We start from the raw sequence: 25,708 nt of genomic DNA on the forward strand, positions 1-25,708 counted from the left end.
TTCGAGGTTCCGCCTGACCGGAGTGGGGCTCGGGCTTCTCTTGCGAACATGGAGGTGGACGCTCGATGGTCCCCGCCTTCCCGGGGGACCGGCTGCCTTGGCCGGCAAAGGACATTCCTCCCAGAGCTCGAAGCCGAGTTATCCCGGTTTTCCCACTGCACCGCGCCCCCCTCCGAGGTGGCGAAGGCTTCTCCATCAGCCTCCTCTTCCTGGGCCTGGTGGGACGGCCTGCCGGCCCCTCCCCCTCCCCTCCACCGCCCCCCAGCACACCTGCGGCGGCCGCTGAGCACCTGCCCCGTGTGGCACAGTCTGCCGACTCGCAGCCCCTCAGAGCTGGGAGGGAGCTCGGGGGACCCGAGAGGCCCACGGTCTCATTTTGTAAGTGAGGAAACTGAGGCTCAGAGAGGGGATGTGAGTTGCCCCAAGTGACAGTCAGTCAGAGCCGGCCTGGAGCTGCAGTCGGGCTGTAGCCATAGTGATGTCGCTACACTCTGGACCGTTTCGTTGCCTGGTTTTTTTGTTTGTTTGTTTGTTTGTTTTTTATTTTTTTGAGACAGAGTCTCACTTTGTTGCCCAGGCTAGAGTGAGTGCCGTGGCGTCAGCCTAGCTCACAGCAACCTCAAACTTCTGGGCTCAAGCAATCCTGCTGCCCCAGCCTCCCGAGTAGCTGGGACTACAGGCATGCGCCACCATGCCTGGCTAGTTTTTTCTATGTTTTTAGTTGTCCAGCTAATTTCTTTCTATTTTTAGTAGAGACGGGGTCTTGCTCTTGCTCAGGCTGGTCCCCAACTCCTGACCTCGAGTGATCCTCCCTCCTTGGCCTCCCAGAGTGCTGGGATCACAGGCGTGAGCCACCGCGCCCGGCCCATGCTTAACTTTTTAAGCAACTGCCTGACGCTTTTGCAAAGCGGTTGTGTCCTCTTATGCTCCAACCAGCTGGTGCGGGAGTTTGAGCTGTTCCGCCCTTTTCCACGGATGACTGCCCGCACCATTTTGCCGCCCTGCCGTGCGGGCTTCGGCGTTTCACTGTTCCCGGGACATTTTTGTATTGGCCGATTTTCTAAATCAACGACGTGGTCCTGGTTCCCGGAATGCACAGCACGTTAGGATGCTGTGTTCGTTCACACGTCAGCGCTTGGAAAGCCCCTTCCCGGAAATAGCGGCATTTGGTCCTAAAACTGGCGCCGTCCTGGGCTCCGCTTTGGTGCTGGGGAGACTGTGGTCCGTCTGCTCCCCTTGAATCCGGCCCTTCTGCACCGGGATCCACCCTCTGCGATGCCGGGATTCCCGTTCGAGCCGTGACTCTGAGCTGCTGCTGCTGCCTGGTCAGCGTGACCCTCGATGGCCCCAGCTGCCTTCTGTCACCGACTGTCTCTGCATCATCCCTGGAATTCTCTTTCCTTATCAGTGCCTTTATTCAAGGATTTTTTTTTTTTGCAGAATGGTGTTGAAATGCTCGTATCTACACCCATCCAATCTGCCCCCCAGTGCTCCCACTCGGGCCAAGCGCTGCCCCGTTTCCGGTGTCCGCGGGTTGTCCCGTGTGCCCGTGGGTGGCAGTGACGCCCCCAACACGGAGTCTGTGCTCAGCGCAGCCTCTGAGGGCCCCAGCTGTGCACAGGCGTGTCCCGTCCGAGCACCGCCAGGCCCGGCGCGGCTCAGCTTCCCAGACGGGACGCCATCGGTGCGTGTTCCGGGCGGTGGCCACGGACCACCCGTGTCCTGTCTACTGTCCTCCAGACCACGCCGTGGGCCCCGGGGCCGCTCGAGTGGCATCCACCGCACACGGGGCGTGACCTTCCTCGTTCGTTCGTGACAGCCTGGCTCCGCGGCCAGCCTGGGCTCGCCTCGGGGACAGAGTCGGAGATGGGGCCGGAGCTCGGGGACGTGGTCACGGCTGTCGCCACGGCGAGGGGTCCCGGAGTGGCCAGCCCGAGTCAGACTCAAGGAAGAGCCCCGGAAACCCCCCTCTCTCCGTCCGCACGTCCACCGTCCACACGCGCACGGCCAGTACTCATCACCCGTGCCCCGCCCCCCTCGGTCCCTGTGTCACCGAGCTCCACGCCCAAACTGACGCCCAAACCCACAGCCGCCCTGCACGTTCTCCGCCGAGTCCCGGCCCCGGCTGTGCCTTCGTCCGGCTCTGGGCTCCTCCCCGGGTGCTGACTCAGCGCAGGAAGGGGACGTGGAGACTCCCCACCCGCCAGGGGGCCGGCTCTGCCACGTCCTGGCCCACGAGCCCCTCTGTCTCCCTCAGGACCAGAGCGCCCGCCCGCCGGGAGCCCCGCTCTCCCTGTGGCTTTCCCTGTGCCCCGGCCTCTCCCCAGCGTCCAAGCGAGCCCCCGTCCAGACGGGGAACGGGACGGAGCAGGTGGGAATCCGAGTCACACCGGGGACAGGTCTCGCGGATTCCCGACTCAGGACAAGCGGGGAGGCCAGAGAGGGGGGAGAGACCCCGTCCGAGTTTGCAGCAACGAGCGGCTGCACCTGGGTCGGAGTCTCAAGGGCTCAGACTTTGGCGGTCGGGAAGCCTGTGCTCGAACCGGATCACACCGGTTCCCCGAGATGCAGAAGCACAGGAGCTTGCCGGGCTGGACCAGGCTGGAGCCGTCCCCCACGGTCCCAGCTCCCCGCGGCGGGAGGCGCAGCCGGACCCCGGACCCCGGGCGCCAGGGGGCCCCTGCCAAGAGCTGCTGCCCGTGGCTTCTGCCCTCCCTGTCCGCGCCCTCCTCGTCCCGGGCTGGGTCTGCCCCAGAGCAGGGCCCGGGGTCTCCCCGGCCGGCCGGCCCGCGGGGCCACGTACCTGGCGTGCGCGATGGCCGCCACCCACTCGTCACAGTCCTTGGCATCCTCAGTCCGCAGCTCCAGCGCCTTCTGGTTCTCGTGGCTGAAGTTCACGGTGAAGTAGTGCTGCGCGGGGAGGAGACAGCTCGGTTAGCTCAGCGGGCGTGCGCGGACCCGGCGTGGGGCTCCCTTCCCCGCCCAGCCGCTCCGCGAAGTGCCCGCCGCCCCTCGGCCCCGCACGGGTCTTTCTTTGCGGTTGCAGCGGTTCTCGGCTTCAGATTCCCGATGCAAGGAGGCTTCCGTACGGCCGGACAGAGCCGATGCTCAGGACCTTACACGGGGGAAACGAAACGCACAGACCCCGTCCGCCAGCGCGTCGCAAAGACGCGAGTTTTAAGCAGCCAGGCGGGCGGAGGGAGGCTGGGAAAACACACCGAGAACGTCCGCTTTGGGGACGGACACAGTCGGACGCCGCACACGTTTAGCTCACCCCCCCCAACAACGGACTGAGTGCTCTCTGCCGTGTCTCCCCGAAAACAAGACGGGGTCTTATATTTATTTCTCCTCGAGAAGACACCCTGGGGCTTGTTTTCAGGGGATGTGTTATTTTTTTTTAAGTACGGGACAGCCATCTACATTTATTCAAGTAGAGTGAAGTCGTCTTCTTCTGGAACATCATCCTCACTCTCCAGACCCCGAATCCCGTCCTGGATGTCTTGTGACTCTATTTCCCTTAGAACCACCGGCCCCATCTCTCCTGTGGAGCCACAGAGCTCTCACGGGCGGATGAGAAGGGCTGCTCGTGTTCTCTCCCGCTCCGCGACGACACGCACGGGTTGTGCAGACGCTGCGCAGCCACGCCCGTCACCAGGGCTGATTTTCGGGGTGGGGCTTCTATGGCGCACATGCTTAGACATCCTGCTGGGGCTTATTTTATGGGGAGGGCTTGTTTTCGGGGAGACACGGTAGGTCCTGCGGTTGGAGCAGTGGACAGACGCGGCCCCTGTGAGACCCCCGGGAGCTGCCGGGTGCCGGGTGCGGGTGGCTCGGAGCTGGGACAACTTTGGCCCCCGAGGCCCCGGGCAGGGAGGAGCCAGACAACGTCATGGCGTTAAATGCCCGCGAAGCTCTTAGAAGGCGCCTGGCACCCAGCGAGCAGCAGGTGAGTGTTTGCTGCCGTGTTTGTCACCGTGGCGACCACTCCCGTGTGCGGTGAGAGCACAGGGCTGTGGGACGGGGGAACCCCCTCCCCCCAGCCCCCCATTTGCCCAGGGAGTCGGGGGGCCCCAAGGATGGGGCATCCATCCCGGTTTATTCCAGCTGGGTGGAGGGGGGGCAGCTGAACAGGCAGAGCCCGCGCCATGGGGGCCGCACAGCGTGGGTGGGGGGACGGGGTGCCCACGGCGGGTGGGGCCCGGGCGGAGCTGGGGGAGGCGTGGGGGGGTCAGGACAGCACCCAGGTTTCTGTTTGAGGACTGGGGGGGCACAGACTGCGGGGACGTTGGCAGGGCAGAGGGCAGGGCAGAGGGCAGGGCAGAGGGCAGGGCAGAGGGCAGGGCAGAGGGCAGGGCTCGGGGGCCGGAGACAGGAGGGGCCGGGGGCCGCCTGGGCAGAGGCCCAGCAGGGAGAGGGCAGGCGGCTCAGAGCAGGCGGCAGAGCTGGGCCCAGCCGGGGCTGCCCGGAGAGCGGGGGTGGGGAGAGGTGGTGCAGAGGGGCCGCCGGGCAGAGGTGCCCACGGGGAGCTGTGCCGACCAGGTTTGCTTCTGCTCACTCGTCCTGTGCTTCTGTTAGTTGTCAGTCTAGGTGGCAGCCAGGGTGTGTGTGTGTGCTCGTGTGTGCATGCATGTGTGTTGATGTGTGCATGTGTACGTGTTGTGTGTGCATGTGCGATGTGTACATGCATGTGTGTTGTGTGGGCATGCATATTGTGCATGTGTATGGTGTGTGCACATGTGTTGTGCATGTGTGTATTGTGCATGTGTTTGTGTTGTGTACGTGTGTTGTTTGTGTGTTGTGCATGCAATCTGTGTCTCTCTGTGTGTCCCTGTGTATATGTGTGAATGTGTTGGTGTGTGTGCATGTGCGTGTCCCCGTGTGTGTTGTGTGCATGTGTGTCCATGTGTGCATGTGTGTGTTGTGTGCATGCACGTGTGTCCCCATGTGTGTGCATGTGTGTGTTGTGTGCATACGTGTGGCTCCGTGTGTGTTGTGTGTGTGTGTCTGTATGTGTACGAGAGAGATGGGGAGGGGGAGGGAGGCAGAGACTTGCTCAGAGTCAAGTCTCCCGCGTTTCCTAGGAAACAGGTCACTGGGGCTGAAGAATGAAATGTCAGCTGTGGCCTCAGACGCCCGGACCTGGAGGCTGCAGCGGGGACTCCCCCCCAAGATAGGGGCAGGTCACGGATGGGCTGCAGCGGGGACCCCCCCCAGAGGGGGCAGGTCACGGGCTGCAGCGGCCTCTGGCTCTTCCCACCCCCTCGAGGCGGCGCACACGCTCACTCCCACGACCCCATCTGTTCCCGAGCTCATCAAGTGCAGCAGGTGTCGCCTGTTTTCAGCTGATGAACCCGAAGCTCAGAGAAGTCAAGCCACTTGCCTGAGGCCACACAGCTGGGGAGCAGAGGAGCCGGAAGGCGCACGTTGGTGGGTAGCCCCCGACCACTCAGGCCTGGGCTGGAAGAGATGAAGAGGGCCGGCCCCACCCTGGGGAGCCTGGGGCAGGTGAGACTTAGGCGCGAGGCACTGCCGGGCGGGCCTCGGTGGGGCCGTGGCAGGAGTGGCGCCTTCCTGGGGCTGCGGGGACCCAGAGCTGCCCACCAGGGAGGGGCGGGTCGGGGGCCCCCGACCTGCAATCCCCGCGGCCTCACCCCTGCTGGAAACCTAAGGAGCAGGGATGCCGGAGGACGCCAGGCCGGACTCGGCTGCAGGCGGTGAACTCGGCTCTCCGCCCTCAGACCTGGGGGGCTCCCAGGGCCGCAGCTGCCACCGGCCTCCTCCCTCCGTCTCTCCCGACGCCTGCCAGTTACCGCCCGCCTGTCCACACACCCGTGTTGTCAGCGGGCCCTCCGGGTGGTCCCACTGCGCGCCGGGGAGGGACGCACCTTGCGCTAGACAAACCACGTGACTCACGGCACAGCCCCGAGGCCGCCTGCCTGGGCTGCCGCCTGCCCTCCAGGCCCGGGGGGCTCAGGCCACACGGTTCCGCCGGGCAGCAGCCGCCCGGGAGGGAGCCGGACAGAATGACCTGCTCGTCCTGCTGCTGCACCCCAGCCACCCCCTGCGAGTCCCTGTGGCACCTGCTAGAGGGGCAGACCCCCGGGGCCACCAGGCCTTCCGTCGGGGGCTGGAGCTTCTCCCCAGAGCCTGGCCGGCTCCTCACAGGCTCACGTTTGAGGATGATCGACGTGGAGTCTCCCCGCAGGCCGGGGGTGCCGCCGAGCCGGGCTCAGCCCCTCCAGGACAGTTGCCCGGCTGCAAGGACAAGGCCACCGCCCCGCCCCACGCGGCTTCACCTGGGCGGGAGGCCCAGGCCGCCGCCACACCTGGAACGTGCCGTGGGCGCTGTGGGGAGACCTGGCTGGCCTGCTCGGCCGGCTCAGAGCCTCCTCACCCAGCCAGGGACCCGCAGAAGCCGGCGGATTGCAGGCGTGAGAACGGACCAGAGCTCCGTCCAGGACTCCCTGGGAATGCAACAGGTGCAGGGAACACCTGTGGGCTGCACCTGGCTCTGTCAAGGGAAGCTACACCTGGTGGACCCGTTCTGCAGCCACACCTGGCTCTGTCAGGGAAGCAACACCTGGTGGACCTGTTCTGCAGCCACACCTGGCTCTGTCAGGGAAGCAACACCTGGTGGACCCGTTCTGCAGCCACACCTGGCTCTGTCAGGGAAGCAACACCTGGTGGACTCGTTCTGCAGCCACACCTGGCTCTGTCAGGGAAGCAACACCTGGTGGACTCGTTCTGCAGCCACACCTGGCTCTGTCAGGGAAGCAACACCTGGTGGACTCGTTCTGCAGCCACACCTGGCTCTGTCAGGGAAGCAACACCTGGTGGACCTGTTCTGCAGCCACACCTGGCTCTGTCAGGGAAGCAACACCTGGTGGACTCGTTCTGCAGCCACACCTGGCTCTGTCAGGGAAGCAACACCTGGTGGACCCGTTCTGCAGCCACACCTGGCTCTGTCAAGGGAAGCAACACCTGGTGGACCTGTTCTGCAGCCACACCTGGCTCTGTCAGGGAAGCAACACCTGGTGGACCCGTTCTGTAGCCACACCTGGCTCTGTCAGGGAAGCAACACCCGGTGGACCTGTTCTGTAGCCACACCTGGCTCTGTCAGGGAAGCAACACCTGGTGGACCCGTTCTGCAGCCACACCTAGATCTGTCAGGGAAGCAACACCCGGTGGACTTGTTTTGCAGCCACACCTGGCTCTGTCAAGGGAAGCAACACCTGGTGGACCTGTTCTGCAGCCACACCTGGCTCTGTCAGGGAAGCAACACCTGGTGGACCTGTTCTGCAGCCACACCTGGCTCTGTCAAGGGAAGCAACACCTGGTGGACCCGTTCTGCAGCCACACCTGGCTCTGTCAAGGGAAGCAACACCTGGTGGACCCGTTCTGCAGCCACACCTGGCTCTGTCAGGGAAGCAACACCTGGTGGACCTGTTCTGCAGCCACACCTGGCTCTGTCAGGGAAGCAACACCTGGTGGACCTGTTCTGCAGCCACACCTGGCTCTGTCAGGGAAGCAACACCCGGTGGACCTGTTCTGCAGCCACACCTGGCTCTGTCAGGGAAGCAACACCCGGTGGACCTGTTCTGCAGCCACACCTGGCTCTGTCAGGGAAGCAACACCTGGTGGACCCGTTCTGCAGCCACACCTAGATCTGTCAGGGAAGCAACACCCGGTGGACTTGTTTTGCAGCCACACCTGGCTCTGTCAAGGGAAGCAACACCTGGTGGACCTGTTCTGCAGCCACACCTGGCTCTGTCAGGGAAGCAACACCTGGTGGACCCGTTCTGCAGCCACACCTGGCTCTGTCAAGGGAAGCAACACCTGGTGGACCCGTTCTGCAGCCACACCTGGCTCTGTCAGGGAAGCAACACCTGGTGGACCTGTTCTGCAGCCACACCTGGCTCTGTCAGGGAAGCAACACCCGGTGGACCTGTTCTGCAGCCACACCTGGCTCTGTGTCAGGGAAGCAACACCTGGTGGACCTGTTCTGCAGCCACACCTGGGCTGCTGCAGAGACGGGCCCAGGACTCCACCTGGGGCTTCCACAGAGACCTAGGATGGACCTGAGAGATGGAAAACTTGATCTGGGCTCCACCAGGAGTCCTCAGGGGGCCTCTAGAAACATTCTGAGCTTCCAAATCGCCGTAACAGACCCAGGTTCCTCCTGGGGCCTCACTGGGTGAAGCTCGGGACCAGGCAGGCTCCCACCTGGCCGTGCTCCAAGCTCCTGCTGCCTCCCTGTGATCCCGACGGCAGCTCAGGCTGAGAACCCCTCGCCGGCCCATACCTTGCCCTCGGCCTGGGCAGGTCCAGGGGGCTGATCCAGAAACTACGCCTGAGCCGTGCCAAGCTCACAGGAAGGGACTCAGAACTCACACCTTGGTCGGAGGAAATGTCTGGGGCCTCACAGGGGCCTCAGCTGGGCTGGACGTTCCCAGGGCCGAGCGCACGCCTGGCCCCGGTCCGCCTCCCTTCCCGTCGTCCCTGTAGCTGACCCGGCTGCAGAGTGCTCCTGCTGCCCGAGCCCGGCCTGGGGCCGGACCTAGTGCCTGTCCCGTCTCAGGAGGGGCCTGTGTTTCTTTTTCTGTTTTGAGACAGAGTCTCGCTTTGTTGCCCAGGCTAGAGTGAGTGCCGTGGCATCAGCCTAGCTCACAGCAACCTCAAACTACTGGGCTCAAGCGATCCTCCTGCCTCAGCCTCCCGAGTAGCTGGGACTACAGGCATGCGCTACCACACTCGGCTAATTTTTCTATATAGATTTTTATTTGTCTGGCTAATTTCTATTTTTTTTTCAGTAGAGACGGGGTCTCACTCTTGCTCAGGCTGGTCTCGAACTCCTGACCGTGAGCGATCCTCCTGCCTCGGCCTCCCAGAGTGCCAGGACGACAGGTGTGAGCCACTGCACCGGGCCCACACAGGTGGTTTTGACGGTGAAAAACAGAGTTCCCGCACCTCTTATTCGACCGGATGATTCCTCATTCATTGGCTGGACCGGGGTCTACTGAGCCCCCACTGGGAGCCAGACCCGGCCCAGCTGGCGGCTCTCGGTGGCCACTTGTGCTGGCCTCACTCGAGCTTTCGGAAATGCCGGCATTCCACCTGACCTCGCCTACGGCCGCTCCCCAATCAAAGCCTCTCAGTTGCAGCCACGCGGCTACTGTCCTCCTGCGGCAGCCCAGCCTCCATGCAGGACTCACGGGCCCTGATGCTCGGCCCCGCCGCCCCCCATTAAAGCAGAGTGGGCGGGGGAGGGGAGGCCCTCGAGGTGCAGCCGGGCCGGGGGAGGGGCAATGTCACCCCCGAGACACAGACTGTCCCCCGCCCCGCCCGCCCTCTCCCCGGCCCGCAGTCCCGACTCGGCCTCCTGGAGCGGCAACGGCGAACTCGTGTGGGGCCCTGAGTCTCCCATCTGGGGGGGAAGGCGGGTGGGGACATGGGACACGGCGAGACCGGGCCGCCGAGCTGTGCGAGTCCAAGTCTGGGGACAGAGGCCAGGGAGGAGGCGGAGGGGAGGGGGCCCCGGAACCAGCGTGCAGGAGGGGGCTGGGCGCAGAGGCGGCTCCCGTCCCGCCGTGGAGACGCAGACGTGTGTGCGTTTTCTCCCCGCCGCCGCGGTGACGAGCTCGGCCCTGAGAGCTCGGCCCTCACTCGCTCCTGCTCAGGCTGCACCGAGTCGCTCCCGCTCCCCGACCAAGGACGGTCCCCGGAGCCTCGGCCTGGGCACGGGGCCTCGAGTGCCGAACGGGGACCGGGCGCGTTTGTCACCGACGCCCTGAGGCCCGGCTTACTAACCACTTCAGTGCGAGCGCCGACTGTTAGTTGACAGCCGCAGATGAACGCACAGCCCATCGTCGACTGTAGTCGACAGCCACAGATGAATGTGCACAGCCCAGCGTCGACTGTTAGTTGACAGCCACAGATGAACGCGCACAGCCCAGCAACGACTGTAGTCGACAGCCACAGACGAACACGCACAGCCCGGCGCCGACTTTAGCTTTAATAACTAAACTTGACTTTTCTGATTTTTTCATTTATCAAAACAAAATTGTGCACATTTAAAAATAACATGGTGAAAACATACATGTACATGTTACCTATTCTGATTTACATGACAAGCAAAGCTGCCTGTAAAGTAAAACAAGCTTCCAGTGCTTTCAAGCTTTCCTCGTCACACAAGAGCAGAACGGACGCGTGGTCAACGCACAGCGCAGACCGCCGTGCGGACCGTGAGTGCCAGCTGTGGGCGAGGTGTCGCGGCCGGTGAGCGCCGTCCCGAAATAGTTAACTAACTAGCTGGTGACCAGCAAAAGCCTCGGTGTTTGGCCCACCGCCCGGGAAGGCCACCCGGGAAGCCGGCAGGGGATTCCCGCCACGGAGGAGCGTTTCCCGGAACCTGCTCCCCCACGGAACCCTTTTGCGTCCCTATTTTGGGGAGATCCATCATCGTCCTTCCTTAAAACCAGCGTCCCTGGGAGTCCACGCTGGGGCCCAGGGGTCGCGGCAGCTGCCGAAGCTCGGAGCCGTCAGGCCTGGGCTCGGATCCGCTATTTACTGTCTGTCTTTGGAGGATCCAGCTGCCTGCTGCTTCTGTGGGCGGCGTCTGCTCTCCCCGGGGCGTGGGGGCTGCCCCTCGCAGGGCCGCCGCAGACAGGTGCCCGGAAAAGCTCCCGGTTCACGCAGAAGCTCAGGGATGTTTTTAAACCGCTCGGGTCATTTGCAAGCTCAAGTGATGGCTCTCATCGACCTACCAGGGGCAGGTTACTGAAAACACACATGTATGTGTGTTCATATGTGTGCACACACATGCACATGCACACACAAGACCCAGCTGCTGTCCTGGGTGGGCACAGGGGGCTCCAGCTCGGAGCAGCCACAGTGGACCCCCGAGCGTGTCAGCCCCGGCCCAGACTCCAAGTCCGTCCTCCCTTCCTTCCCCCAATATGAGACGTCCCCCGTCCCCAGCTCCTTCTCCACCTCCCACTGCGGGATCCCGGGGGAGCTACGCCGTCCGTGGGTCCCCCCGAGTGCACGTTCCGGAGGTCTGCAGCCCGGTGCAGCCTCAGGGACGCTGGCGCCTTCCCGCTGTGCTGCACCGCCCTGCGCCCGGCACACGGTGGGAGCCTCCCGAGATATGGCATTTCCCAAATCGGGAACGGGGCTGGGACTGGCTCCCACACCCATCCGGAAAGGACCCGCCCACCTGCCTGCCCAAATCCCACCCCCGGATGTGGATGTGGCCGCACACAGGGTCAGGACCCTCTTCTCAGCTCCAAGTGGCTTCTGCCCGTCCACCTCTGACTCTGAGTTCTCAAGTCTGAGCCTGCCGGGCCTGGTGACTGCGCCAGGACCTCTGCCTCCTCCCGGAGCCCCAGAGCCGGAGCCTGTGCAGGCCCCGCTCAGCCCCTGGTGTTCTGTGGGGCCTGAGCCTACAACCCAGCCGGGGTGGAGGCCTGTCGCCATGGCACTTGCTCGCCTACCCTCCCCCTGGAGCAGGCAAGAGGGGACCGGAGCAGGGACTGCGGTGACAGAGCTCAGGAGCCCCATGAAATCCCCTCTCCCAGAGTCAGCCTTGAACCGTGTGCGGGGGCTCAGCCCTCCCATGCATGTTGTCCAGGCATAGGGAGCCACAGCCACAGAGCAAACTGGCCCGGGTGGCCGTCACGCCTGGCTGGTCCTGCGTGGTGGACACCTCCCATCTGTCACGACACCACAGCCAGCCTCCCCTCCCCTTCTCAGCAGCCCCTCGCTGACGCTCGCCGGGTGCGGGTGTGAGTGGGTCTGAGTGTGTCGAAGGCCTGGGTAGACGGGGCCCGGGGCCCGCGCACAACGGTAGCTATTAGCTGCAGCAAAGCACCGTGAGTTGCCAACTGCCTCTCAGCAGGGGACTGGCTAAAACAGTGACAGCACATCCGCACCCTGGAGTATTCCTTACAGGGAGTGATGGTCAGTACGCTCACAGAGGGCCATCTCCCCTACAGGGTGGAAGAACGCGCAGAATGTGTTTGCAGTGCGTTACGATTCCTGTATCAGTTACACACATGCATATACAGTGTGTTACAATTTGTGTAACAGTTATACACACATGCATATATATGGTGTGTTACAATTTGTGTAACAGTTACACACACATGCATATACACAGTGTGTTACAATTTGTGTAACAGTTATACACACATGCATATATATGGTGTGTTACAATTTGTGTAATAGTTACACACACATGCATATATACAGTGTGTTACAATTTGTAACAGTTATACACACATGCATATATATGGTGTGTTACAATTTACGTAACAGTTACACACACATGCATATACACAGTGTGTTACAATTTGTGTAATAGTTACACATACATGCATATACACAGTGTGTTACAATTTGTGTAATAGTTACACACATGCATATACACAGTGTGTTACAATTTATGTAACAGTTACACACACATGCATATACACAGTGTGTTACAATTTGTGTAATAGTTACACATACATGCATATACACAGTGTGTTACAATTTGTGTAATAGTTACACACATGCATATACACAGTGTGTTACAATTTATGTAACAGTTACACACACATGCATATACACAGTGTGTTACAATTTATGTAACAGTTACACACACATGCATATACACAGTGTGTTACAATTTGTGTAACAGTTATACACACATGCATATACACAGTGTGTTACAATTTGTGTAACAGTTATACACACATGCATATACACGGTGTGTTACAATTTATGTAACAGTTACACACACATGCATATACACAGTGTGTTACAATTTGTGTAATAGTTACACACATGCATATATATGGTGTGTTACAATTTATGTAACAGTTACACACATGCATATACACAGTGTGTTACGATTTGTGTAATAGTTACACACACATGCATATACAGTGTTACAATTTGTGTAACAGTTACACACATGCATATACACAATGTGTTATAATCTGTGTAACAGTTACATGCATATATATAGTGTTATAATTTGTGTAAGTTACACACATGCATATATACAGTGTGTTACAATTTGTGTAATAGTTACACACATGCATATATACAGTGTGTTACAATTTGTGTAATAGTTACACACATGCATATATACAGTGTGTTACAATTTGTGTAACAGTTACACATGCATATATATGGTGTGTTACAATTTACGTAACAGTTACACACACATGCATATACACAGTGTGTTACAATTTGTGTAAGAGTTATACACACATGCACATACAGTGTTACAATTTGTGTAACAGTTACACACATGCATATACACAGTGTGTTACAATCTGTTTAACAGTTACATGCATATATACAGTGTTACAATTTGTATAATAGTTACACACACATGCATATATACAGCGTGTTACAATTTGTGTAACAGTTACATGCATATACACAGTGTGTTACAATCTGTGTAACAGTTACACACACGTGCACATATACGGACACCTGTTTGCATACATGGACACAGACATATGCACACATGACCCCTCTGGGGAAATGCACAAGAAGCGGGTAGCCGCCCCACCTCTGGGGCAGCCGTGAACTGGGGCACGGGAGGAGCGTTGCCACTGTCTGCCTTTTTGTGCCTTTGCATGTGGAGCCGTGGAAATGCATTAGCAATTCTAACATTTAAACTAGAAGCCGGCAAAGGCTGTTATTTGAGGGGTTCCAATGACCCCCGTTCTCCAGGACTCTCCAGGCTGCACCCTGAGCTGTCTGTCAGCAGGACACGCCTCCCTTGCACCCCACATGCCGGCCTCCTGGAGTGTGGCCTTCACTGAGCACGCTCAGCCTGCCCCGCGGCGTCGGCAGAGACTCTGTCTTTGAGGTCATCGTTACTTCCCTGCTGGCTCCCCGTGGGCAGCCTCTGGCAGGCAAGGGCCCCTGCCTGACGAACTGGACTGTGTCTCTCCACGGGGCAATGGGTGTCCCATAATCAGCCTGTTTCCCTCTTTGCCCGGGCTACCAGGAAACTCTCAGATGTAACTACTTGCCTCTCCTCCCCTGTCTCCCAGCGGTGCAGCAAGGGGGCGGGGAAGGCCCATCAGGGAGGAAAGGAGGTGGATGGGCAGCAGCAGGCCCAGGGCGTGGGGGCGCTGGGCAGGCTGGGAACAGAACAGTGACCAGCGTCCGCCCAAGTATCTTGCTAAGTGCCCAGGAGGCATGGAAACAACGGTGACGACATTTCCCACATATTTAGTCGGACAGCACAAGCTTGTCTCAATCAGGTTTTTCCGACTTTCTACATGAATTTTTGGAATACCAGCTAAAAATTCATTCATTCATTCACTCTTCTCAAACTAGTTTAGGAAGGCTTTTAAGATCTAAGCGGGACTTTTCAACTTGAAGAAAATCAAAGTTCAACTAGGAAGTATCTTTTTAGAGAATAATCGTCTCGTTTTTTTCAGGGGAAAGAAGTTGTTGCATCGGCCCTGCCGGACGAGGAGAATCTAGTCTCGAAAGCGCACATTGCCTAATTTAACACCCGGACGGAAAGCCCACTGACCTTCTTGACCCGGCCCTGGGGGGGTGGCCTGGTGCGATTTCTGACGCCGACAGCTAGCAGTGCCTGCACGGCACAGGTTTGCTCCTGTTTGTTGAGAGACTAAACTCCAACCATCGGAGCTTGGTCTGCAGCATGAGGGCTGTGTCTCCCTTACGCAGGGCCACAGTAACTGCGCCGGTTAAACGAAACGTTTCGCTAATCACGAAACGGACTTTGTAATTTGAAAGGTGCTGTATCTGAGAGGGTGGCAGGGTTAGAAGAAGTGGGCACAGGCCGGGCGCGGTGGCCCACACTTGTAACCCCAGCACTCTGGGAGGCTGAGGCAGGAGGATCGCTTGAGACCAGGAGTTCGAGATCAGCCTGAGCAACATAGCGAGACCCTCAAGTCTACAAAAAAAAATAAATAATAATAATAATAATAAAAAACAATTAGCCGGGCATGGTGGTGTGTACCTGCAGTCCCAGCTACTTCAGGAAGCTGAAGTGGGAGAATAGCTTGAGCCCCAGGATTTATGTTTTGAGAAAGAGTCTCGTTCTGTCACCCCGAGTAGAGTGCTGTGGCGTCAGCCTCGCTCACAGCAGCCTCCAACTCTTGGACTCAAGCGATCCTCCTGCCTCAGCCTCCCGAGTAGCTGGGACTACAGGTGCGCAGCATGAGGCTGGCTAACTTTTCTGTTTATAGTAGAGACGGGGTCTGGCTCTTGCTCAGGCTGGGCTCGAACCCCGGAGCCAAGTGATCCTCCCGGCTCGGAAGGCCTGAGTTCTGACGCTCGGCACACGAGCTTTCCGGGTGGCCTTGGTGTCCCCGGCAGCCTGCCATGCCCCTCCCCCTGCGAAGCCCTCCTGGCCCCCAGGCTGGGGGTGTCCCCACTGGACTCCCGTGGCCCCCCACCCCTCGCATCTCCCCCGTGAGCCAGCAGCGGCCACTCCGTGTTGTTGTCATGGCCTGTTTCCCAGCTGTGCCTTCCCTGGCCGGTGAGCCCCTCCCCCACGCGGGTCCACCCTTGCCCCTCCCCCACACGGGTCCGCCCTTGCCCCTCCCCCACGTGGGTCCGCCCTTGCCCATCCTCCACTCGGGTCCACCCTTGCCCATCTCCGACGCGGGTCCACCCTTGCCCCTCCCCCACACGGGTCCGCCCTCGCCCCTCCCCCATGCGGGTCCGCCCTTGCCCCTCCCCCACTCGGGTCCACCCTTGCCCCTCCCCCACGTGGGTCCGCCCTTGCCCATCCCCCACTCGGGTCCACCCTTGCCCCTCCCCCATGCGGGTCCACCCTTGCCCCTCCCCCACTCGGGTCCACCCTTGCCCCTCCCCCACTCGGGTCCACCCTTGCCCATCCCCCCAGGCCAGGACGCCCGGCTCCTGGGGCTGCCGGTGAGCCTCTGCTGGGGCGAAGGCCACCGGAGGGGTGTTAACCAGCTCTGGATGACACTTCAGCCTTTAACACACTTCTCCTCAGCCGGGCGCGGTGGCTCACGCTTGTTAATCCCAGCAATCCGGGAGGCCGAGGCGGGAGGATCACTCAAGGTCAGGAGTTCAAAACCAGCCTGAGCAAGAGCGAGACCCCGTCTCTACTATAAAAATAGAAAGAAATTAATTGGCCAACTAAAAATAGAAAAAAAAATCAGCCGGGCGTGGTGGCACATGCCTGTAGTCCCAGCTACTCGGGAGGCTGAGGCAGGAGGATCGCTTGAGCCCAGGAGTCTGAGGTTGCTGTGAGCTAGGCTGACGCCACGGCACTCACTCTAGCCTGGGCAACAGAGCGAGACTCTGACTCAAAAAATAAAATAAAACAAAATATTGCCCACCTTCTGATCATACTAAAAAAAAAAAAAAACAAAAAAAAAAAACAAAATATAACGCTGTCCGTTCTTAACTCCAGGGGGCACAGCGGCCACGGAGCTTCCGTGACACTGGCTCAAGGGTGATGGAGTCGCTGAGCTCAGGGAAAGGAGGGGCCTGGCAGGGACCCGCCCTGCACGCGTGGGCACCGCGTGCTCTGCGCCCTCCGCGTGCTCACGGAACCCACCGTGGAGGCTCCCGTGTGTGGGCCTGGAGGTCAGATCCGCCTCTGGGAAAGGTCGTTCGGGGCCAGAGTCCCGCGGGGGGAGGGGGGGGGCCGCGGCGCTGCCCTCCCGGCTTCCGTGTGCTCCGTGTCCCGGCACCCAGGAGCCCGCACTTCCCGACCTCCCCCCAGACGGAGCCCAGCACGCTTCCCTTCCGGACAGGCGGGCGCGTTTGAAGTCGGACGGAGACCTGCCCCGCCCTGCCCTTGGTGAGGCCGGCCACGGAGGCCGCTGTCAGCACGGAGCCTCCTCCTCCCCGAGCCGGGGTCGCCGGGCGGGCGGGCAAGTGAGCGCCCGTGAGTGGCAGCCTGGTGACCCCGGGCAGGACACAGAGCACCTGCCAGGGACAAACCTCCGCTTCGCCACCGGGGATCCGGGGGTCGGCCGCGGCCCGGGCTACGCTGACCGGTCACTACCCTCGGGAGGCCGCGGCTTGCGTCCGGAGGGGGGATCTGGCCGTCCGGGCCTGCCTGGTGGCGGCGACCGGGGCCCGGTGGGTCTGAGAGATGCCCGGGGACGGGGCGGGACTGACAGGGCGCGCAGGGACGCAGCGGTCGGCTGTCCCCGGGCAGGGCGAGCTGGCCCAGGCTCCTCCCGGAGCCCCCATGTCCTCGGAGCTAAGACTCCCGTCCGGCCCTCACGCCCAGGGTCGGAGCGCCGTGTTGACTCGCCGCCAGCTGGCCGGGGCCCCGGTGGCCAGGTCACCGTGCCCGGGAAGCACAGCCCTGTGAGGACGGTGGCAGCTGGCGCCGCAGCTGCTCTGGGGCACCGACCACGCCTTCTGCGAGGCTCTGGCTTCTCCAGGCGGCCCCCAGCCAGCACAGAGACGGGGCGCCCGGGCTCAGGGGGGCCGGAAGGCCGTCAAGGGCTCGGGGGTGGCAGAGCGGGGTCCGGAGCCGGGTCCCCGAGGCTCGAAGCCCTCGAGGCTGCCGTGTGGTCATCAAGGGGCGGAGCAGGTCCCGCGGGACGGGGCACTGGAGGCCGGAAGCGGAGGCTGGGTGTTGGAGGGCTGCCCGAGCAGAGGGCAGGGGAGGGGGTGTCCGCGCCTCCCAGCTGCTCCCCGCACGAAGACGGCCCCCCTCGAGGAGGCGCCTGGGTGGCGGCAGCCCGGGCCTCCCCGGAGCCCGCACGTCACGGGCTCCTGCACAAACACCGGGGGCTGAGCTCTGTTCTTGGCTGCCTGCGCCGCCGGCTCCATGCTCCCACGGATTCCAGGGAAACTGGACTGGGGGGGGCCTCCCGCCTCGCCGAGCTCCCCTCCTCCCCTGCACAGGGGGCCCGGGTGGCGAGGGGCCCGTCCAAGCAGAGGCGAAAGCCACCTTCATGCATGTCACCACGTGCACGGTGACAGGTTTGCATTCGCAGTTCATTTTCTCTTTTTTTCCTGTGTCTTGGCAGAGGATGGTTGCACCACCCCGTCCCCACCGCCGAAGTCTCTGCTCATGACGCAAGAGCTCGGGTCTCAGAGCCAGGCAGGCCTGGGGTCGCACGGAAGCTTCCCCAGGCGCTCGCTCTGCGACTGTGGACAAGTTACTGCTCATCTCTGAGCCCCAGTGTTGCCATCTAGAAAATGGGTAGACGGCGTGAGGAGGGGGCCAAACAGAGCTGCTGGGACGGCGAAGGAGGAGCGGTCTGTAAAGCACGCACGTAGTAGGTGCGCTCCGAACGGCATTTGTCGATGTTTAGAATTTTCCGCCCGGTGTTTTGAAACATCCTGCTCCAAACATTTAAATCTGCACTCGTAGCACGTCAGAGCCGAGGGGCATTCAGTAATAACTTGTGGTGCAGGCCACACTTTTGTTTCTTTTCTTTTTTTTTGTGTGTGTTTCTTTTTTTCTTTTTGAAACAGAGTCTCACTGTGTTGCCCAGGCTAGAGTGAGTGCCGTGGCATCAGCCTCACTCACAGCAACCTCAGACTCCTGGGCTCAAGTGATCCTCCTGCCTCAGCCTCCCGAGTAGCTGGGACTACAGCCATGCGCCACCATGCCCGGCTAGTTTTTTTCTATATATTTTTAGTTGGCCAATTAATTTCTATTTTTAGTAGAGACGAGGTCTCGCTCTTGCTCAGGCTGGTCTCGAACTCCTGATATTGAACGATCCTCCCGCCTGGGCCTCCTAAAGTGCTGGGATTACAGGCGTGAGCCACCTCGCTGGCATTGGACACGCTTTTCAAAGCATCAATACAGATGAAATCTCTGCTCTGGTTGCTGCTGGGTGTGGCCTCAGGGCTCCTTAGGAGGCGGCGGGAAAACCAAAGATTAGGGGAGTTGCCTGCAGTGACCTAGTGGGACAGGAGGTCCAACCCCGCTGTGCCCCGAGGCTCTGCCGGACCCTCCGGGAGTCCCGTCCTCCTGCCTGCCTGGCAGTGCCAGGAAACTGAAACCCGTGTGTGGGAAAGCCCGCAGGTTTGCTTTCCCACAGCTGGCCGGTGGCCCTGGGAGAAGAGTGAGAAAGGCCGGGGCCACGGAAGTGCCACACTCGGGGGCCACAGGAGGCTCTGCCTGGCTGGCACCGTCCTGGCCCAGCTCGTGCACCCCCCCACCTGCCGAGCCCCGAACGTGCCCTCCCGTTCAGCCCCTCCCCCGAGGCACACGCCACCTGCTTTCTGGGATAACCGTCCTCACCACACCTGGGGAGGGGCAGAGCCCTTGCCTGCCCCAGCCCCCAAACTCGGCCTCCCCGAGTCGGGACTCAACGCCTCCCCCAGCCCCCAGCCCTCTTCTCTCCTGACACCCCCGCTCCCTGCTGCCGCCGCTGCCAGGGGCACCTGCCCGGGGGCCGAGGGACAAAACGTGGATGGGCACAGGCTCTGTCCGGTCCTCCGTGACACCTGGTGGGACACCAGGTCCCGCTGGTTCTCCGTCTGTCACTCTTCGTGACTTTTTTTTTTTTTTTTAATCACAGAGGCCGATTCCTTCTCCTTCCAGGGCTCCCGCCCCCTCACCCGGACGCCTGGTCCCCATGGCCCGCCTCGATGGGTGTCCCGCCCTTGCCGGCCTCCCGCCCCTGGTGCTCGCTAGCGGCAGGCCATGTGGGGACCAGCAGCCCCGCGCAGGAACAATCACAGACCGAGACACGGGGTGGGCAGGGAGGTCGCAGGGCCCCGGACGCTCACGGGGGGGGGAGGGGGGCGGGGGGGAGGCGGCTTTCAGGCTGAGCCCTGCAGGCCCTGCGGGCGCTAGTGACCCTGGAGGGTGCGGGGAGGGGAGACCATCGAGGCAGAGGGAAGCCACGGCTCCGGGACGAGGGAGAGGAGGCATTCTCGGGGCTGAGCAGGGCGAGGCGGGAGGAGATCGGGACGGGGTCTGGGGCAGAGGGGCCGCTGCGCCCGGATCCTGCCAGGGCCTCCAGGTCCTGGTCGGGAGTGTGAGTTTTCTCCCAGAGGCGGCAGGGGCCACTGGGCTTCCAGAGGCTTCCTCCGTCCCACGGTCTGAGGTGGGTCTCCAGGGATGGCTCTGGCTACCTGCCGCAGGTGGAGTGGGGCTGGAGTGGGGGATAGGGGGTGGGAGGGTCCGGGTTCCTCGGAAGGGGGGAGGGAGGGAGGACGCCCAGCAGGTGGGGACGGAGTGGTGTGGGCTGGGGACCGGCATTGAGCTTCATCTCTCCCTGCACCTGTGGGACTGAGCACATCCCTGCCCCGGAGCCGGGATGTTTGCTGCGTGTATGATCCATGTGAGGTTTTCGTTGAGTCCCGTGCATGCACAGTCTGTCTCCAGTCTGTCCCCCCGCTACCAAGCAGGGGTGAGGCGCTCCTGCCCCTTGTGTGCCCCTCCAGGTGTAATTGCTGAGCCCCCTGCAGCCCTGTGTCAGCTCTCGGAACGCTGGGGGGTGAGAGACTCGGACCCGGCACAGCGAGTCTGGCCCCCAGGCCTGCGGCGTGGAGCTGATCTGCAACTGTGGGGTGGCCTGGCTCTCTCGCAGGGGCACGCAGACACCCCACAGTCTCAGCTGCTGGCCCCACATGCTGGCCGGCGTGTCCCGGGTGCACGGTGCTGCCCCCGGAGCAGCCGTGCCAGCCCGTGTGCCGGCTTGCACCGTCACGATTGGCTGAGAGGCAGGACGGGCCACCCCCAGGAGGGCGTGCTGAGTGGTGGCGGCAGCAGGGAGGCAGCGGAGGACGGACCTCATTCCTGCCACCGCCCTGCTGGGCGGCCAAGGAGGAGACTGTTTCTGCATCTGTAAAATGGGTGCACTTGCGGCCTCAGGGCTGGTGTGGACAGGAATCCGCCAGGCCATCCGGCACAGCACTGTGCCCGTAAACGACCAGGGCCGAGGCTTCCTCTTGTCTCCAGGGAAGGGCACCAGCCGGGTGGACACAGGCGCTAAAGTGACCCCCGTCCCCTCGCCGGGCTCTGGAGCCTCTGTCCACATCGGTCCGGCTGCAGCGATCTGCCTGCCTCTGTCTGTCTCGAGTGCGCCAGGAGGAGCCCTCCTGGTGGGGTGGGGTGGGGGTTGAAGGAGCTGGGGGTGGCTTGGCCGGGCTCCCGGTGGAGAAGCTGGGGGTGGAAGCCGGGTTTCGGGGAGCCCGGAAGGAGGGAGGGAAGGGCCAGTGTGGACGGCTCCCTGCCAAACCAGGGCACGGAGCGCCAGGGGCAGCCGAACCCAAGGTCTAAGTGGACGCCCTCCCCCACGCCCCCGGCCTCTGGTGTGCGGCTGCAGGGCTGGGAGGAGGGGAGGCCGGGGCCGGGCAAGCAGGGTCCAGGCCAGGGAGTGCCCGGCTGCTGCTGCCAGGGGCCTGGGGGCATGGCTGCACCAGGCTGACCTCAGGGGGCCTTGGGGTCTCAGGCCGGGGCCCCTGGCCACGAGGGCCGCACTGGACGAGGGCAGACGCAGCTAGATGAGACCGCCCCACGCCGGGCTGGGGCTGGGGCTCCCCGAGGTCTCGACACGGTGCACGGTGTCTTCCTGGGGGGCTCCGGGTCTGTGACAGTCAGCCTCTCAGGCCGAGGACGCAGCACAAGGCCCAGCACCCGGTCACCCTCAGGACATAAAACATGCGATGAACATGCTTGTTAGCCGAGCGAGAACGAGTCCCGCTCAGTAAGCGTTTCCTGAGTGTCCGCCGTGTGCTGGTCCCTGAGCCCGTCCAGCCACGGTGGGGGGACGGGGCGGGCGGTTCCCAGCCAAGACGTGGCTTCCATCCCTTTGGAAACTGTCTGGGTAGGACGCCGTACGCTCGGACCCTCGAGGAAACCACGTCCCGCTAAAACCACGCCCCCACCAGACGCCGGCTAGTCCAGTCAAGCCGGGGGCTTCAACCCCGCAGCCTGTCACGTGCGGGCAGGTTTTGGGTCCGGCTTCCGAGGGCCCCAAACCTGGTCACGGCATGGCCAGGAGATGTCACCCCCCCCAAGCCATGTTCCGCGGTTTGCGCCACGGGGCACCCACGTGTGTCTGGGGAGACTCGGAGCAAGGGCTGTTGGGGCCGCGCGTCTTGCTCAGAGACTTAGAGAAGACACAGCTGTGGATTCCGCACACACATGCACACGCTAAGAGAGCGGGTCTGTGTTCCTACAGGAGCCGAACCCGCTCCGTGGTCAGACGGGACACGTGGGAGTGAGGCGGGAGGAGGAGACGGCGCCTTGAACGAGAACCCGCGCCCGGCCGGGCAACGACAGAGCGCCGCCTGCCGCCCCCCACGCTGTCTGGCCTCAGTGCACACACCCGGGGACCCCGGCTGGCCGTGTTCTGGGGAACGGCTCCGAGCGTGGGTGAGCGTGCCCCCAAGTCCCTCCCGAGATCCGTGGCCAGCGGGATTCCACGCCTGAGCCGGGGGCTGGGCGCCCCGGAGCCAACTCGGGGCTTCTTACACTCGGGGCGAATTCTAGGCCTGACTCTCTCTGTGCTGCTGGTGCTCCCTTCCCTCCTCCGGGCCTCAGTTTCTCAGTCTGTAAAACGGTAGGCAGGGCCGCGCAACCTAAAGCTGAGGTTCCGGAACGTTCTGCTTTGACATCCAGTGACCGGAACCACCCTGTCCTGGTGGGAATAATTCAGATGCAACTAAGATGTATCTAGATCCAGCTGCAGTGCACTGCAAGTATGATGAACGCTATCGAATTCGGGGCTCTCAAAACCCCCGGGAAGGTCAGTGTTGTTATTGTCTGCATTTTGCAGGTTTCAAAAAACTGAGGCTCAGAGAAGTTTAGTGAGTTAACGGAAGTCACACAGGAAGTCACAGAGCTGAGGTTCAGGCTCAGGCCCGGGTGTCTTGACGTCAGGGTGCTGAGAACAGACGGTATGAGCCCACACCTCCTCCCCGCCTGCCCAGGAGCTCGGCTCTGGCACCTGCTGTAGGAGCTCAGGGCAGGAGGGGCCGGAGCAGAGCCCAGGTAGGGGCAGGTGGATTTTGGCCGGAGGGGCTGGGAGCAGAGTCCCTGCATCTGGCTCTCCTGAACGCGACCTCAAGGCTCACCGGGGCTTTACGCTCAGGGAGATGCGGGCCCTCCCCCGAGCTGGGCCATCTGGGAGCCCTGCCTGCCAGGCGGCTGGGCACCCCCAGACACCCGCCCTCGACAGTCCCTGTCCACCGTTCCGGGTCCCCAGAAACCGTCTCCCAAACCATGGCTGGGCTCAAGGAAGGAAAGATGAGCCAGGCACCCATCTCAGCTCTCCGGCCTTAAAATTAGGGGCAACCTCAAGAGACGCTTTGATTTCAACCAATTCCACCGCCACCCACCGTCTGCACCCTCCGGGCCTCGATTCCAGAAATGACGTGGGACAGGTGAATGTCTCTCTCTCTCGGCCCCCAACGTCCCCTGCCAGCAGCCTCCAGCCGGCTGGGCCCCACGGATGGATGTCAGGTTCCTGCCGGCGGTGACATCTTAGGACTCACTGTCATCTGCTTAACCTGCCCGAGGCAGGGGCCGCAGCCGCCTCCAGAAAGCGCATCAAGCGGAAGGCTGCCCCTCGCGCGCTCTCTCAGGGCTCCCCGGGCCACCGCAGACGCCCGCCCGCCCGCCCTCCGCGCCCAGGGCTCACCCCCGCCGCGGTCCCCGCAGACTCAGGCCGGGCCCTGCAGCCGCGCAGCTTGGGCAGCTCGGGGAGCCGAGCGCAGCGCCCCAGCGGCGCAGGGTGGGGGAGGAGCGGAGCGCCCACTTGCCCCCCGCGGCCTCCGCAGCAGCCCTGGCCCTCGCGCGCGACCCGGAGGTCCCGGAGCCCCTGGGCTCTTCGTGAGCCCACCACGCTCGAGGGTACCGATCCGACCCCTGTGACCCCCCAGCCCCCAGCTCGGGGGAAGTAGCGCAGGCTGCCCTTCGCCCCCCGCTGCAGGGAGGCCGCCTGGGCCAGCAGCTCGGGACGCCTCCGCTGCGCCCTCCCTGCTCCTGGGCGCGCGGACAACGGCGGCGACTTCCTGGTCGGGGCAGTGGATCTGGGCTGGGAGCGCTGGCGGGCGGAGGTGGGGGTTGGGAGCACCATTTTTGGCTGGACATGGGTCTGGTCTCCGGTCCTTCGTACCCGGTTCCCCCCGCGTCTGGGGTCTCGGCCCCTTCGTCCCCGCCTCGCAGGGGCTCAGTGGGCGAAGGGCAGCCGCAGCAGCCCACACCTGCTCCGCGTCCGTCCGCAGTCCCTGCCCCCGCTGCCCCGCAGGGTCGCGCGCCGCCGCTGCCGACCAGGACCCAGACCCCCAGCTGCGCAGGGCGCCGAGAGCCTCCAGGGGCCAAAGTTCGGCGCCACCGGGCAGCCCAAGGCCCGAACCCTCGGGACGGGGCGCGAGGAGGTCAGGTCGCCTCACCTGTTTCTCCAGCGGCTCCTTGGCCGAGAGCGCCGGCTTGGGGGAGGGCGCGCGGTCGCAGACGCAGCCCTCCAGCAGGTAGAGCCCCGAGGGCCGCGAGCTCGAGTCGCTCTCGAAGTAGAAGAGCAGGTTCTGCAGCAGCGCGAACCACTTGGTTTGCCATTTTGTGTTGTCCGAACTCCGCTTGCTCAGGTAGCCCTTGCGCGTGCCGTCCTTGCGCGCCAGCAGCCCCAGGGACGCGACGTGGCCATCGTTCAGCCGGATGCCCTTCTGCATGGTGCTGGGAGGCTGCGAGACCCCAGGGCTTACATCTTCTCCGCGCGGCACCCCGCAGCCCCCGGTCGGTGCGCGCCGCGCTGCCGCCTCTCTCCGGCGCTCGCTCGCTCCCCCTCGCTGTCCCCTCCCCCCAGATGGCTACGCTCCGGGATCTGGCGCCGGGCCGCGGCTTCGCCAATCCAGATGTGCCGCTCCCCACCCGCTGGGACCGCTTCTCCGCGCCGCCGCCGCAGAGCCCCAGGCCCGGGAGATGCCGCCCGACCCTCCCCCGGCGCCGGGCACACTGGGGGAGCGGCGATCTGCGCGCTGCGAGGGGCAGGCGGAGTCATGTGACGCGATCCCTCGAAGAGCCCGTTCCGGCCGCGCGGGCAGGACACGCACGCCGCCCGCCGAGGCGCAGGCTGCACCTTGGCGCCTCCCTCCCAGACACGCACACGCGCACGCAATCCTGCCCTCCTCCCCTGGCCTCCCTTCCTCCTTCGGGTGTTAAAAAAGCAAATCGGATCAATCTTCGTTTAACCCAACGGAGTCCGGGAGACTCGCCATCCCCGGAATTCCTTGCTCCCCGCCGCGGTGCGCGGAGGCCCTGGGGTTAACTCGCAGTTCTCATTCCCTGCCCCAGAGCTCTCCGGCACTTTGTTTTTCTGACCCAAGGTGGATGGCGAGATGGGTCTGAAAGAGCGTCCAGTCCCAGTCTGTGCGTAACTGGCCAGACTACATCCAGCTCGGCCTCCGGCCCCCTCCAGCGGCTTCCCGCGGCCAACGACCGCGCAGGGGGTGAGGTGGGGAGGGCGAGGTGAGCTTTGGATTTATTTCATTTTATTTTATTTTGAGCGCTGCCATAATTACCGGCGCCACCCCCTGCGCCCCAGGTCTGGCTGGCGAGCCGCTGCGGGGAGTTTTCTGCAAATACCCCAGAGCCTGAAGGCGGGCTTCAAACACGGGCGCCGGGGACCATGGGAGCCTTCAAATAGCTGCGCTGGCGCAATGATACCTTAATGATAGATTTTCCGCTCTTATTTTTAGCTCCCGTTCGCCTACACAGTTACACGGCATTTATCCGAGAACGTCACAGCGCCCGCACGCTGCA

The 25,708-nt window shown here is 62.5% G+C and overlaps 1 protein-coding gene across 1 annotated transcript in view; it reads right to left on the reverse strand.

Moving 5' to 3' along the window:
- The window catches only part of RASGRF1 (Ras protein specific guanine nucleotide releasing factor 1), a 94,962-nt gene extending 69,981 nt beyond the window's left edge, over window positions 1-24,981 (reverse strand). The window contains exons 1-2 of the mRNA XM_076004684.1: window positions 24,343-24,981; window positions 2,804-2,910 (exon numbers count right to left, since the gene is read on the reverse strand). Of these exons, the coding sequence (XP_075860799.1) occupies window positions 2,804-2,910; window positions 24,343-24,618 (383 nt within the window). The 5' untranslated portion in view covers window positions 24,619-24,981. The remainder of the gene's footprint in view (window positions 1-2,803; window positions 2,911-24,342) is intronic.
- Between the last annotated feature and the right edge of the window lie 727 nt (window positions 24,982-25,708).

The sequence above is a fragment of the Microcebus murinus genome, chromosome 7 (assembly GCF_040939455.1).
Source record: "Microcebus murinus isolate Inina chromosome 7, M.murinus_Inina_mat1.0, whole genome shotgun sequence".
Lineage (NCBI taxonomy): Eukaryota > Metazoa > Chordata > Mammalia > Primates > Cheirogaleidae > Microcebus > Microcebus murinus.